This window comes from Camarhynchus parvulus, chromosome 19, assembly GCF_901933205.1.
Source record: "Camarhynchus parvulus chromosome 19, STF_HiC, whole genome shotgun sequence".
NCBI classification, from domain to species: domain Eukaryota; kingdom Metazoa; phylum Chordata; class Aves; order Passeriformes; family Thraupidae; genus Camarhynchus; species Camarhynchus parvulus.
Window position 1 is genome coordinate 6,327,748 of NC_044589.1, and position 14,542 is coordinate 6,342,289.

General features: G+C 53.6%; 1 protein-coding gene across 3 annotated transcripts in view; it reads right to left on the reverse strand.

Annotated features, from left to right (window-relative positions):
* SLC43A2 (solute carrier family 43 member 2) overlaps positions 1–13,972 on the reverse strand; it is a 31,713-nt gene extending 17,741 nt beyond the window's left edge. Inside the window, exons 1-5 of one of the 3 annotated variants that reach the window (XM_030962777.1) lie at positions 13,938–13,972; positions 11,652–11,853; positions 4,618–4,807; positions 3,596–3,651; positions 2,848–2,924 (exon numbers count right to left, since the gene is read on the reverse strand). In XM_030962777.1, coding sequence (XP_030818637.1) covers positions 2,848–2,924; positions 3,596–3,651; positions 4,618–4,807; positions 11,652–11,811 — 483 coding nt within the window. In that variant the 5' untranslated portion in view covers positions 11,812–11,853; positions 13,938–13,972. Of the gene's footprint in view, positions 1–2,847; positions 2,925–3,595; positions 3,652–4,617; positions 4,808–11,651; positions 11,854–13,219; positions 13,281–13,937 lie in introns of those variants that run through there. The other 2 variants (XM_030962775.1, XM_030962776.1) reach the window with 2 other exon arrangements.
* Between the last annotated feature and the right edge of the window lie 570 nt (positions 13,973–14,542).

Here is a 14,542-nt window from a genome sequence, read left to right on the forward strand (position 1 = left end):
GCCCAAAGCATATGGAAACTCCTGTTCCCATTCTCCAACAAACAAAAGCTCACAGAGCCCTAAATTTCCCTAATATTTTCAATCAAAAAAGATTCCCTACACAGAAATGTCCCCCTGTCTCTGATTAAAGGGGGGCTGTTTGCAGCAGAAAATTAGAGCAAAGCAGCTGTAATTCTTTGAAAGGAAAACAGGACAGAGAACAATCTATAAAAGGCTCTTTGTGGTAATTTATCACACATGTTTATTTCTTTGCATGAAATAGCTTCGGAGCAGAACCAGCGCCAGATTCCTGTGTTGCTGTCAGAGCCACCAGCACAGATCTGTTTCCATTTCCAATCTTCACTTACATTGGCCAAGACCAAGTCACGAGGCAGAAATCTCCCCTCTGCATTTTAACAACAGGCACAGGCTGACCTTGTTCCCAGAACTGGGAAGCCTTTGCTGGCTGCCCCCTCCTCCCCAAGCCACAGGCCAGGCACACAGGAGCAGCAGCTTGTTTTGGCTCCACAGCTTTGCCATGTGCTTTCATGATACCCTGGGGACTTGTTGCTGGAAAAGGCTTCAAACTCAAGAGGCAAAGCTTTGTGGAGCACTGTCCCAGGCTATAATCCCTGTTTATCCCTGTCTGAGGGTCCCTGCCACCAGCTCACACCGTGTCCCAGGAGGTGTCAACACCTGACACCCCACAAGCCGGGCTCCAGGGACACCCTGCCATGAAGCAGCAACCAAAACCTGCCCTGGGGTGGCCGAGGACCATGGCACCAGTGGGTCTGACCCGTTTCCTGGAGCAGCTCAGGTCACCTGCAGCTGGCAGGAGCAGGGAGTCACCTTGCTGTGACCTGTGCAGGCAGCCAGTGCCTGTGGCAGCCAGACCGAGCTCCCCTGGCACCGGGAGGAGCAGGGCTCATCATCTCCTGGGTAATGAACGCCCTTACAAAGGTCTTTTGAGTGTCCCCTTTCAGTTCAGCCCGGCCCCTCCCGGGCACAAGGCGGAGCACAGCGTGTTCAGGGCACAGCCCATGAGCTCGTCCCTGTGTCCCTCCCTCGCCTGTCCCCAGGGGCCACAGCTGGCAGGAATCCACAAGGCATCACCCTGTGACAGCAGAAGATGGTTCTTGACACGCCAAGTGCAGCTTGCAGGCAGAGTGGTAAAGCTGTGAGCTGCCAACAACCAACACACAGCTGGTTCTAACAGGCAGCAGCACAGCTCTGCTGTGGTGCAGGTAAAGGAGTGTTTCCCTCCCACTTGAGGCTATTTTTAATGACATTCACACGCCTCAGGTACCAAAATGCCTCTGAGCAGCTGCACAAGCAGCTACACCTGCCTGTGGGCTGGAGAAGTCAGGCCTCAAGCCACCCCAGCTCTTTGCAGAACACGCTGAGGGGACGGGCTCCACCTGAGGCATCTGGGGGGCCTCACATCATCACTGCCTCCTTCAGAGCAACCCAAGGCTTGGCTCCCCTCTTGGAAGAGCTGACCTTTTTCCTGCTGCTGCTCTTCCTTGGCACTGCAGAACTGGCTCACTAATGAGGGCACTAATAAGTGGCTTTGCTTGCTTCTGCTGCTAAAAGCCACAGCACACCCAATCTATTCCTGCCCTATCCTGCCCTCACTCCTATCACCACCAGTGGTTCTAAAATAATCTGTGACCCCTTAATAATCACCCAGGGAGACAATAATCAATGCTGGCAGCAGCAGGACGGGAATCCTCTCCTCTCCCACAGCACTACTGATGTGCTCCTCTATTCCTTGCTTTTATTTGAAGCAGGATAACATTTGCCCCACAGTTCCTTGGGGTCACAGACAAGGTTTCCAAGTGAAGAACACCACATATGAAGGAGAGAGCAACATCTGCACAGAGTTCTGAAAGCTTTGGATCCACGAAAGCAACAGCAGCAGCAAAACCAGGGTACACAGAGTGCTCTCTAAAGCCAGCCTCTGCCAAACTTATGTCTCAGGACCTCAAGCCAGTGTCTAAGCCCTGTTAAATTAGAGGTAACTTTAATAGGAAGTTTTACTTTAACAGCAAGTTCAAGGTAGTGCAGTCCAAATCTGAAAGTTTTTAACTACAGCTCAGGGGAAAAAAAAATTAAAAAAAAAGAAATCAGTGCTTCCCAGGCTTGTTTTCTGGGCGACTTTCCACCCAGCCCTGCTTGAGCCACACTAACAACAATCAGGGTAATGAGGCAGAAAATAAAGCAGTTATTTGGAGAATGATACTGCTTCTGCCTCCAGGCAGAAAGAACCCCAAAACATAGAGATCCAGCTGACAGTTGTTGACCAAAGCTTTCCATACAATCCTGAACATATCCAAGTGGGCTGTGCACACCCAACAACACAGCATTTCTAAGGAAGCCTGTGAGGGACTCTCACCCTTCTGAAAAGCAAAACCTTTTGTGCTCAAGAAGAACCATGAGGGCAAGATGCACACTGTGCTTGCACAAAGCTGGTCATACCCAGCTGCAAGGGTTTGTGCCCTGCTGCTTCTTCCTGCATTATGTCAATGCTAAATCCAGTGCAAACACACCTCCAGCCTGTGCCAAGCAGCTGAGCACTGCATGTACAGGCACATTATGAGCCCTAGACAAAAACACTTCCTTTTTTTCCCCCCACCTTCACCTGAGATACAAAGGGCAGGTGAAAAAAAAAAGAAAAAAAACGACTGGGGAAAACAAGCTTTAGAATAACAACCAAGGACTCACTCCCAAGGGTGACTGACCCTTTGTACCAAACACAAACATGTGCTATTCAAGCCACAGGCAGAAGATCCACTCTGCTGCTGCCTGCCAGCCCAGCTCACAGCCACAGTGAGGGACAGAGCAGTCAGGTAGGAACTCTTCACTTACCGTGAGCGATGTGAAGGTCATGCACATCCCACCAAAGCCATTCAGAGCCAGGGCAATGAATATCAGCACAGACAGAGCTGCAACAATAAAAAACCTGCCCTCAGCTCCCACTGGGGTGCAGAGGGAAAGGAGACAGAGCCCTAAAGGCTTTGGTCCTGACATGTGGGAACCTCTGTGGATCAACACCCTCAGGACATGTCACCAGCCATCTCCCCAGCCACACAGACTGGCAGGGACAGGGCTCTCCTCCAAGGCAGCTCAGAGGGGATGGAGGGTTCCTTTTCTCTAATGCACAGACCTGCTGATGCAGCTTGTCTGGTGGGTCTCAAAAGGAAGATTTACTTGAACAAACAATCCAAAGGGTCATTCACTATCTGTTCTTGAGCAGCCAGCTCCATCTGCCTCTGCTAAAAAAGCCAATTACACGTTGGGTGCTATTACCTATTTCCCAACCCTGAAAAAGCCAGGAACTCATTTGGAATTGCTCCTTTACAGGACCTGGCCCTGCCCAAACACAAAACTAAGAGACCTGGGTATCTCAGACGTTTGGCCCTTGCTGCACTCTCCACTTGGTGTTGTGAAACACCAGCCCTTCCCAGAGCCACTTGGCTCCCTCAGCCTGGCTGATTGCTTGGCTTGTGACCCCAGTACAGCGCTGGGGGGGTGACAGTTTGAACTTTGCTTCCCCCAAAAACCCCAAACCAGAGCCCTGCAATGCTCCCAGCTCAGCAGAAAGATGCCAACTTACAGTCTGGGTTACTGGCACCGTACGCAATCAGCACACAGGACACGGCAAAGCAGGCACTGAAAGGGAACCAGAGCCATCAGTTTCTCACAAACAGCCCTGCCCACAGTCAATTACAGCTGCTTCCACCTCCTCAGCACCTCGCAGGGCACTTTCTGTAAGAGGGAGGGAAGCTGGCAATTTGGAAAGAAAAATCCAGGGAAATACCCAAATCTTACTGGCAAACAAGTATTACAGGCAAGCCTTGCACAAGGGCTGGGGCAGGAATGTTTTCTCCCAGCACTGACACAGCTCTGTCTGGACTCAAATTCCCACTGGTTTTCCAGCACAGTTTTTCCAGCCCTCACCTCAGGGTGACCAAAGGCAGCAGCAGCAGCTTTTGTCCTGAGCCCCAGCACTCAACTCCTCTCTGGTAGGGTCTGACTCAGAGACTTGCCCTGTTTTTCCCACTCTGCCCACAGGCCAGTTTGGTTTCTAACCAAGTTCACTGCATTAAAATTGTGAAGTTAAAACAGTGCTGGGGTCCAGTGATCCCAAAAGTCACTAATCCCTCCGTGCCATGACAGAAGCAGTTGACAACCTTGCTGTTTGAGGCAGAAAGCAACACACACCACATGGAAGAGAAGGGCCCTGGGAAAGGCAACAGGACATGTTTATCCCTGAGTTAACTCCCCAGCCTGCAAACAATGATGTAACATCTTGGTTTTGTGCCTCTCAGGACATAGCTCCCAGCCCAAGGAGAAAGCTACCCTCCCTGACTCACAAATGACTCCGCTCTTCCTCCAGGCTCCATCTGGACAGGGACCACAGAGCAGCACTGCAGAGCTGAAGTGTGGACACCGAGTCCCAGGCCCTTCCCTTATGGAGCAATCCACTGTGCTGGCTGAAATCACCCCAGAGCTTCTCTGATGTGCTGTGCAGATCCCAGCCCCAGCCCTCAGACACTTCCCAAGGCTGCAGGGAGCCCAGAGCACCCAGCCAGGGTGGGAGCTGAGCCCTCAGCCCCCCAAGCCCTGCACACCCACCTGCCCAGCAGCCGCAGCTTGCGGGGGCCGTACTTGTCCATGACAATTCCCAGGGGCAGAGTGATGGCACTGAGCAGGAAGGAGCCAATGGTGAAGGCCAAGTTCAGCATTTCATCCTGGGCGTTGCAGGAAGGCCATTTGTGCTCTGAAGCTGTGCTGTTGTCGAGCTCAGAGATGTTGGTGGTGGTCTCTGCACGGGGTGAGAGAGGACAGTGCGTTAGGATGAGATTTAAAATGCTGCAGGAAGGAGGGAAGGGAAAAGCCCTGCTGGGCATATGCCCTCCACAGTGCAGTTTTTATTCTAATCAGTGAGAAATGGAGAAGCAGAGCAGCAGAAGGGTGAGGGAAACCTGATGAGCTCTACTTTGAGCAGGAAAAAGCAGCCATGAGACAGGTATCCCATGTAGCAGCAGGGTAAAAACCTAGGGACAGAGAGTCATTAATTTATTAAAACAACTATGGAGCAATGACCTGGCAATTACAGGAGACTAAACCCTGCTAAACCCAAAGGGATACAAAAATAAGGTCCTGCTAATCTACAGCTGTCATGTTCTCAGAGATCTTTTCCCTAACAAAACTAACGACAGCTACAGCCAAATCAGTTATTTTGGTTCCAGACACCAGGCTGACAAGGCCTGGCACTGAGCAGCAGCCTGCTCAAATGAAAAGCTTCCTACCCTCACTGCAGGCATCAGGATGAAGAATGGCTTTGCAGCAGCCACCCTGCTTTGACTGCCCTGGCTCTGTAAAATCCTTCCTGGATTTAACTACCTTGGTCCCAGGGGGGCTGGCAGCTCACCTGCCTTCTCTGTTTTTTTAAAGCATTGATGCATCTTTAAGTCCTACCCTGTAATTAGCATTTTCTATTCTTTCAAAATGGGTTTAGGTCACACAGATCAATTATATCCCCAGCTTTCTGTTCTTGCCCTTACATGAGGAACTCTGCATGCAAACTCCCACGCTGAACAGAGCCCACGTTGTGTAACCAAGACAGAAACAGGACAGTTCAAAAAAAAAAAAAAAAAGAAAGGAAAGAAGTTCCCTTTTACTGCCTCATGTCAGCTCTTCTCCTGTTACATGCCTATCCCAAGGCTGCTTACAACTCCTCGAGTGAGCTGTGTGTGCCTTCAGACTGCCATTAACTCACAGCTCCAGTGCACTCCAGCTCTCCTCCTCCCAACACTTATCTGGAACCTTTGCTGCTATGACAAAGCACTTGCTCTCTTGCTGCTGCTGCAAGCCAGTGATATAAAACACTCTCCTTCTTATTTAATAATTGATCTGGCAAAGTTCAGTTCTAAAGGAGGAACAGAGAGAAGTCACCGACATAACCACCAGCATGAAGTGAGGCTGGAGATTCCCAGCGAGCCCAGGTTGGTTTAGTTAATTAGCAGGAATCCCTCATGTGCAAGTGGCTTCTCATCTCATTCTTGCTGTGGCTGGTGGGGGAGATCCCCATGGCTGCTCTGTGTTAGCTCTGGAGGGGGCACAGCCCCAGCTTGCACCTCCCTCCCTTCTACTCATTCCCCAGCTCACCTACATTTACTGGTTTCACCCTGGCTCTCCCAGCTGCCCTAAACCACCCTCCCAGCTTTGTGTCCACTGCAAACAAACCTCACCCCACCTTCCTGCTTTCAGGTATCAGCAGGAATTCAGGCACTGATATCTGAGGCCTTGGAGCTGCCTCTGTCCCCTCCCAGCACCCCAGGGAAGGCTGGGGCATTTCTCCCCATTTACGTTGCTCCCATCAGCATCTTTGCTAAGATTACTTCTAACTGCCTGTGTTCCTTTTGACTGCCATGTGCTCCTCACTGATAATTTAATCTGTCCCTTCTCTTGTGCTGTTAGTCATGGATAGGCAGAGTAAGCAACAAATATCCCCAAAATGTCACATGTGCCACCAGCAGCATCTCCTCTGTACGGAGGGCAGTGCACTGAGGCACCCGAGTCACATCCTTAGAAATCAGTCCTGGACAGACTTTGGGAGGCTCTCTGCAGTTTTCACCCACAGCATCAAGGCTTTTGGGCTCTCCACAAAGATAAATTCATAGGAAACAGATGTGGGTGAGAGGTGAAGCTCGGGAAAACAAGGAGGAAGGGGGGGAATTGACAAAGTAGTAGCAGTTTCCCTGTGTCAGCACTCTCCAGAGATAGCTCAGCTGATGAGTGGAAGGAGGGTGGAGGGACACGAACAGTGCAGTGACCTTATAACTTCTGCTCGTGTTAAAGCCTCAGTAACCCTCCCCACACAGATCTCCAAGCAGGAACACTCAGCCTTTAAAGCTGGAGAATACAAATTCCTGTTCATGTTTTGATGTGTTCACTGCTGCATGTCCCAAGGAGCTCACACAGCACACACCATGACAAGCATGCATGAGGTGAGGACATAGCTCAGAAACAGCAAAGGAATTTGCCCCTCTCTGAACACTGGAAGGCTGGGAATGGAACACCAAACTTCACTCCTTGCCTGTACCAACCACCTTGTTTACAGCTGCTGGGTGCCAGCTCCAAGGAGGGGCCAGGCAACAGCGCTATGTGGAAATACAAATTGTTTGTGAAAATAGAAGCAGCCCCTGAGCAACAAGAGAAGATCCACTGAGGCGTAATGAAAATGATTCCAGCAGCCCTTGGCACCCTGACATCCCCTGATCCTTTGAGCCACCTCCATAAATAGAACATTTTGGAAGGGCTGCAGGTGTGTGCGGCAGGCACAAGGTCCAGCCAAGAGCCGGCTCATCCGCGAGCAGGGATCCGGGTGCCAGCAGCTCGTTGGCACAGGACAGAGAGTGGCAGCACAGGACACGCAGCTAGGAGGGGCTTAATGGGCAGAGAACCTGCCTAACTACTCACCTACCTCATGCACCTGGCTACAGCAAACAGCAGCTTCCCCTCAATCACAGCTCAGATCCCGCTCCAGATCGGTGCGTGCCACACTCCCGGGAAAATCTCCTACGTGCCTGGCTCCATCTGGAAAACTGCTCTGGGCAAGGACTGGCTCTGTGCCCAAGGTGGTGCCCTCCCCAAATCCTCTTGCCAAGTCCACCTGCATGCAGCACTGGAGGTGTCACACCCGGGCAAGGCAGCAGCACAGGGGCTGTGCTCACTCACTGCTGCCTCACTGACAAGCCAGCAGAAGCTACAAGTCTTTACCAGCAATTACAAGAACATTGCTGCCTATTTTTACAGCACTCCCCACACAAGCAGCAGGATTTCTACTGCCCAATTAGTAGTTCAAGTTACTATTTAAAGAATGACAGCTTAGGTAAGGAGAAGGCTGCCTGGGTAATCACTTATGTCAAGATCATCGCTGGGATTTGTTCAGGCTGGAACATTCAAAGCCATCCTTTCTCCAAGCAGCAGGTCAATCATTAACTGCTCTTTACTGACCTCTTCAAATCCCAGGCACATACACAGCACATTACCAGAGGAACGAGTCTGGCTTTTCCAGCAGTGACTGCCATCTCAGATGGCAGAGAGCAGCTTTCCTTTCATCTTATTTCATGGAGCAGACTGAGTCAAACAGGCAAGACACCCCCAGCCACCCTGACAATAGCTCTGTCACAGCCTGCACGCCCTCATCTTTCTCCTCTTTTTTTTTTATAGATGAAGAAAAAAAAATGGAGGGAAAAAAAAAGAGACAGAAATCAAGGGCAAAGAACAGGGAGTATTGGTTTAAAAAAATAGCACACTGAAAGACATGTGCAAACAACTGATTCTGCAGTCTGCCCACATAAGAACATGTTTTCTCTTTTTAGGATGGTGTCATACTTCTGGGAACTGGGAGGAGATGTTCTTGCTTTGTACCACTGCAAAAGCAATTTATTCGGGTTTCCCTGCCCTTCCACTTGCACTTCCAGGACCCCCTCTCTGGGTGCCTGAAAGCTTCACACGACCAAGGCACAGTCCCAGTTAAGCTCCCCTTCTCTCCCCAGCTGTGGTTTCATTTTGCAGCTGCTCTCAGCCAGCACCTTCCCACGACAGCTGCTGATCAGCACAGTGTGTTTCCTGTACAAACTGAATATTTACCACCTTTACTCTTTTCCTGTTTACAGCCTCACACGTGCAGCCCTTCCACAAATCCTAGCTGTCATATCTGCCCAGATTGTGAGGGACCTTCAGACTGCAAGTTCCCCACCCAGAGCTCAGATAAATAAGGGAAAAGAGCTGCAAGGCAGCACCTTCCCCCTTTGACCACGTCAGGGCTCGTTAACTCGCTGTAAGTGAATTAGCTTATCATCCCTTTGGTACTCTGCAGCCCTGTCTTAGAGGAAAGCCCTCAGTGCCCCTTATCTCTGCTCTTTGTGAGCAGATGATCAAGTTCAGGACATTTCTCTTTCTTCAAGCATGTGTCAGACCCAAGCGTTCAGCTTCCCAGTCCCAGAAACATCATAGCAAGGCAGGGCCCTGGACTGATCAAATTCCCCCAGAGCTGATAAGGCCCAGAACGGTGATAAAGACTGTGGAGTCAGCACTTGCACGAATAAAAGATGCTGCTTCAGTTGGTTAAAGGCCAAGTAGTAGTGTAGTAAAATTAAAATGGGAACAAAGTGCTACTACCAGGCTCCTTGTCAGCGAATTTCAAAGCATACCTCAGGAGGTGGCCCAGCGGGTACAACCCCCCACTCCAGCCCTGTTGCACAACTGCTCTAAAAATATTTTGTTATTTCGGATTTTTTCCCCCCAGGTGTCCATCTCCACCCTCGTGTTACTGAGTTAAGAGGCCATTGGACCCCACGTTTGTACAATGGGTGAGTAAAATCCAACACGAGGAGCCAAGGGCAAGCAAGGGATTCAACGGGGAGACAAGGAGTTCTTCATGAACTGCAGCACTTTCTGGGCAGCTGCTGTTACCTTCAGAGAAGAGCCTGCAGAAGGGACAAGGTCTAGTTTTGCCTTTCATTGGAAAGCATCACAAAGTACAAGAGCTTATGCTGACAAACTGAAAGCCCTGCCAAGAACCTTTGGCTCATTAGGAAAATTCTATTTTTTTTTTCCTTGCAATACTTACATGCCCACAGCAGCATTAGGAACAACAAGTGCCCAAAGGCAACTAGTCATGATTTGTTTGCACCAGCCTTCCAGCCAAGTTGGCTGCAGGATTCAATAGGCTACACTGAAAAAGGCAACCACTAGGTCACCCTAATGCCAGCAAAGGAAAAACTCATTTTGGGGCTGGTCACTGAAAGCCTCCACACACTCGGAGCCAGGAGTCTTCCCCACAAAACTCTTACAGAGAGGACAAACCCAGAGAAAGGAAAGTGAGTCAGCACAGATTAATGCCCCCACAGCTCATCACAAGCCATCACCGAGTTCAGAAGTGATGGCCAGATATTCGAGGACAATGAGAACATTTGACTGCACAAATTTCTTCTCAGGGATTAAGCTTTCTTGCCTCAGGACACAGGTTGGCCACTGGGAGGGAGCAGTTGCCCCCAGGGCAGCAATTTCACAGCAGTCCAAACATTTCCATCTTCCCTGTGGTCTGTGGGCATGGGCACTCCCGTGGGGAGAGCCAAAGAAGCCACAGGTTGGTGAACAGGAGTGAGAAACCGAGGTGAACCTCACTGATCTGGGACAAACTGAAAGCAGTCAAGGCAAAGAGCAGGAGGTGGGCCCCCAGTGAAGTTCTTGTCAGCAGAGCACATCTCAGGAAGCAGACAAGCAAATGCCTGCCTGCAGAGACAGTCAGCATTTGCTTATCAGCTCCTGTGTGCTTTATCTGGGTGGCAGAAAGTCTCCACCTGATGGGTTTAACGTGATCTCTTGGCTGTGACAAAGTCTCCCTGGTGTGGAGAGAACACGGCAGCCTTGGACAGAAGTCCTGCAGGGTCTCCTGGCACTGGGAGCCTCCCTCACACACAGGAGTGCTCCTGGGGACACGAGTGACAGGGAGCACTGCCCTGAGAGCACAGCACAGGATGGGGATGGAGCTGCCAAACTGCGCCTGATAAAAGACTCAAACATGCATTTTTGCCAGGTGCACCAACCCAGGCCCTGGTACACAAAGCAGGGGAGATAAGCAGCTGATGAATGAGCAAAACCCAAAGAATCATCACATCATTCACAGGTACCTTTGTCTGGACTTTGTTTCCCCATACCTCAGGTTTTCCCCCACTGTTCTCAGCCATCACTCAGCTGAGGCTCCATGCACCGATTTCCAGCTCTTTTCACAAACTGCTTCCTCCACCAGCCCCAGATGGGCTGATCCAGTCTCAGTCTCCATCACACATCTCTGGACAGAGCCCAGACTGCCTCCCTTCACACTGCCCTCCCCTCCTCTGAGCACATGCAAACCCTCAGCCACCACAGCAGCTTTCCAAACCCACACCACACCTTTACCTCGGGTTCCTTTTAACCCCACTGACCACCCAAACTCTGTGGGGTGCACAATTCTCTCCATGCCCATGCTGGGGATAGATGTCCACCTTCAGGCTGTTTTCCCAGGATTACCATTCCCACACCACAGATTTATCTCTCCCCTTCCAGGCTGTGTCTGCAACAGGGACAGTCACTTCTGGCTGGGGCAGAGGGTAAATCTCAAGCCCTCACAGAAACACAGCCTGGTTGGAGCACATCCTGGGTGCCTGAAGAAGGAGAGGAATGATCAGCAATATTTAATTCTGCAAATTTGCCTCTACAGCAGCATTGGACTGCCCATGCTCCTTGTTTTCTCACCACTAAAGACAAAGTTCTTCTTATAAACCCAGGAGAGCCTCCCCACAAATCATCATCCTACAGAGCTCTTGCAGAGGAAGAGCTCATGGCCAACTAGAAAAGGCCATCCAGAAAAGTTCTGCCATCATTAAAGCTCCTTTTCCCAACCACCCTACAAAACAACAGCACCTCCAGGCACACTGCACCATCACAAGGATGCCACTGCCTTTAGGAAGGAGCACAAATCCCTTTCCTTCTCCCCTGGGATCAACCTAGAGCTCAGCCCTCCTCCAACCACTTCCACACCACCCTGCAGCAGGCAAGCACACCAGCAAACCTCAGCAGCAGCTTACCCCAACACGAGCCCCAAAAATGCTTACCTAGGCCATAGCACAGGTAGGAATAAAACCCTTCAGCCTTCAGCATGATGAGCAGGGACCCCCAGCCCAGCAGGACGGCAGAGAAGAGCAGGTTCTCGATGATGGCTGTGAACGCCATCCACCAGCGCCGCCGGTGCGCCGTGGCCAGCGTGGGGGCCATGGCTGCCTGGGGGGGTGGCCTCCTCCTTCAGAGCCTCAAAACCTGCAGGGAGCAACACCCAGTGAGTCCACACTGCTCAAAGAACATGAAAAACCCCCGTGGTTTAAGGGATCTCCTCACTAAGTACCCAGGCAGAGCTGCCTGCTGGATGCCAGGCTCTCGGGTGCAGAACTGGTTTGTGCAGGTGCCAGCTTGCCAAGGGACCTGCAGGGATGGGGGAGGCACAGGTGCCCTTGGAGAGCCCCTGGGGTGCTCGCTCTGAGTGACACAGGGCTCTGCTCAAGGACTCTGTTCCACTGCCCGAGCACCAGGAATGAAAATGCAGCAAACAGCCCGGAGCCTGCTGCCCCTGCACGGGGCAGGCACTGAGGGAATAAATGCCAGGGCAGGACCCTGATGTCCCCACTGCCATCAGGCTGGCATGGGGACACAGCCCCACATCCCAGAGGTGGCTTCAGAGACCCACCAGGTCTGCTCTACCCTGTGCAAAAACACAGACCTGCTCTGAAAGGTGCTTGAGGGGTCTGTAAATGCAGTTTATCACCAATGCTCACCAAGGAGCACTTTTTGCTGCCTGCCAGACCAGCCAGCTGTGAGACACCGCAGCTCAGTGACATCTCCAGGCTGCCCCAGATGCTGGAGCTGCATTAACTGTGCCCAGCTCCACTTGTGCCAGTCCCTGCAGCCCACGGGAGCGAGCAAATTGGGGAACACACCTGGCCAAGGGCACAACCTGACCCTGGGGAGCCACAAGGCAGGTGGCCCTTCTGAGCCAAGCTGAGGCTTTTCCCAGCCCAGGCACACCTCAGGCTGCACTGTGGGGAAAGCGGCTGGCCACACAGCCAGCCAGGGCAGCTGCCCGTATTGGAGACACCCCAGTAGCGGGTGCTTTGGCAGGACGGGGGCCTGACCCAGCAGCGATGCCTGGGGGTCAGGGCCCCCTCCTAGCCATAGAAGCCGGTTCGGAGCCTCCACCCCCACCCACAGCGCAGGCTCGCTGCCCCAGCACAGCCCACAACGCATTTCCTCCATCACCTCCTCCTCTTCCTCATCCCTGCACAGCCCCCTCCCCAGCCCAGCCATCCTCTCTGCGACAAGAGCCGCAGCCCGCTGTCCCCGCTGCCTGCGATCCCCCAGTGCCCCCCAGCACAGCCCAGCCCCACATCACCCCCGCAGCATCCCACACCCCCAAAGAGCCCCGCAGCATCCCCTCCCTCCTCGCCATCCAGCCCCCCACCCACGCTCCCCTCTCCATCCGCTCTCCCTTCGCCGCCTGCCACTCCCACGCGTGAATACCCTGATGCCCCCCACCCTCCCCAGTGCCTCTCTCTCTCCCATGCAAACCTCCCCCGGCAGCCCCCGGTGCGGTGCCCCCGGTGCGGTGCCCCCGGTGCGGCGCCCCGCTCACCGCCGGTGCCGCGCCCGCTCCGCTCCGCCGCGGTCCCACCCGGGCTTTTTATCCGGCCTCCGAGGCAAAACAGGCGCGCCCGCTGATTGGCCACCGCCTCAGCCAATGGGCGCGCGCGCCGCTGCCGCTGGGGCACGTGCCGGTTGGCGCCCCCTCCCTCAGGGCCCCCGGGACCCCTCACGGGACCCCCCATCCCCACGGGATCCCCCCGGGATCTTAGCCCGGGGCCGCCGGGATACTCCCGAGATCCCCCCACGGGATCCCCGATATCTCCTCACGGGACCCCCCGGTATTTTACCCCGGGTTCCCACGGTACCCGCCGCTCTCTCCCACCGGTACCCCCCGATATCTTGTCCCCGTAACCTCCCCATTTCTTCTCCCCGGTAACCCCCGATATCTACTCCCCGCTATCCCCCAAGTACCTTTCACCCCTAGGTATCTCCTGATATTTTTCTCCTGCGGTACTCGCCGGGATACCCCCTGTACTCTTCGATATCCCCCGGGACCCGCCTCCCGGTGTGCAGGTACCCCCAGTACCCTCACAGACACACACACCCTCACAGACACAGACTCTCACTCACACACAGAGACCCACACACACGGACCCTCACACACAGACCCTCACACACACAAGACCCACACACACAGACCCTCATACACACAGACTTACACACACAGACCTACACCGACCCTCACACACACACACACACGCACACACCCGAGCGGTGGTCGGGCACGCCGCCTTCCAGGGCAAAGCGGCGGCCCCGGGCTCGGCGGCAGGAGGTGATGCGGCTCCCCCGCCCGGCCCGGCGCGGGGACAGCGGGACCGCCCCGCGGGCTTCGCCGCCGCTCTCCGCCGGTCTCCGCCGGCCCCGGGCGGCAGCCGCGGGAGCCGCACCGCGGAGCGGCTGCTGTGAGGGAGGACAGCCCTGCCGGGCACGGGGAGCCGTGTGGGGAACGGCAGCCGCGGCATTGCTGTGGGTACGGGCACCGCATCGGTCCTGCGAAGTCTGCCTGTGCCGCTCAAGGACAGAGAGCTGAGAGGCTGCTCCACCCCATTAAAAGAATATTTTGGGGTCAGCATCCAAAGCAGCCCTGGGCTGACCACCCTCACGGCACAGCTGGACAGGGGCAGTGAGCCCTTGACACAGCTCAAAGAGTCACAGAAAAGTTTGGGTTGGAAGGAACTTAAAATATCATCTCATTCCAGCACCTGGCATGGGCAGGGACACCTTCCACCAGATCAGGTTGGTCCAAGCCCCATCCAACCTGGCCTTGGGCAGTTCCAGGGGCGGAGCAGCCACAGATTCTGTGGGCAACCTG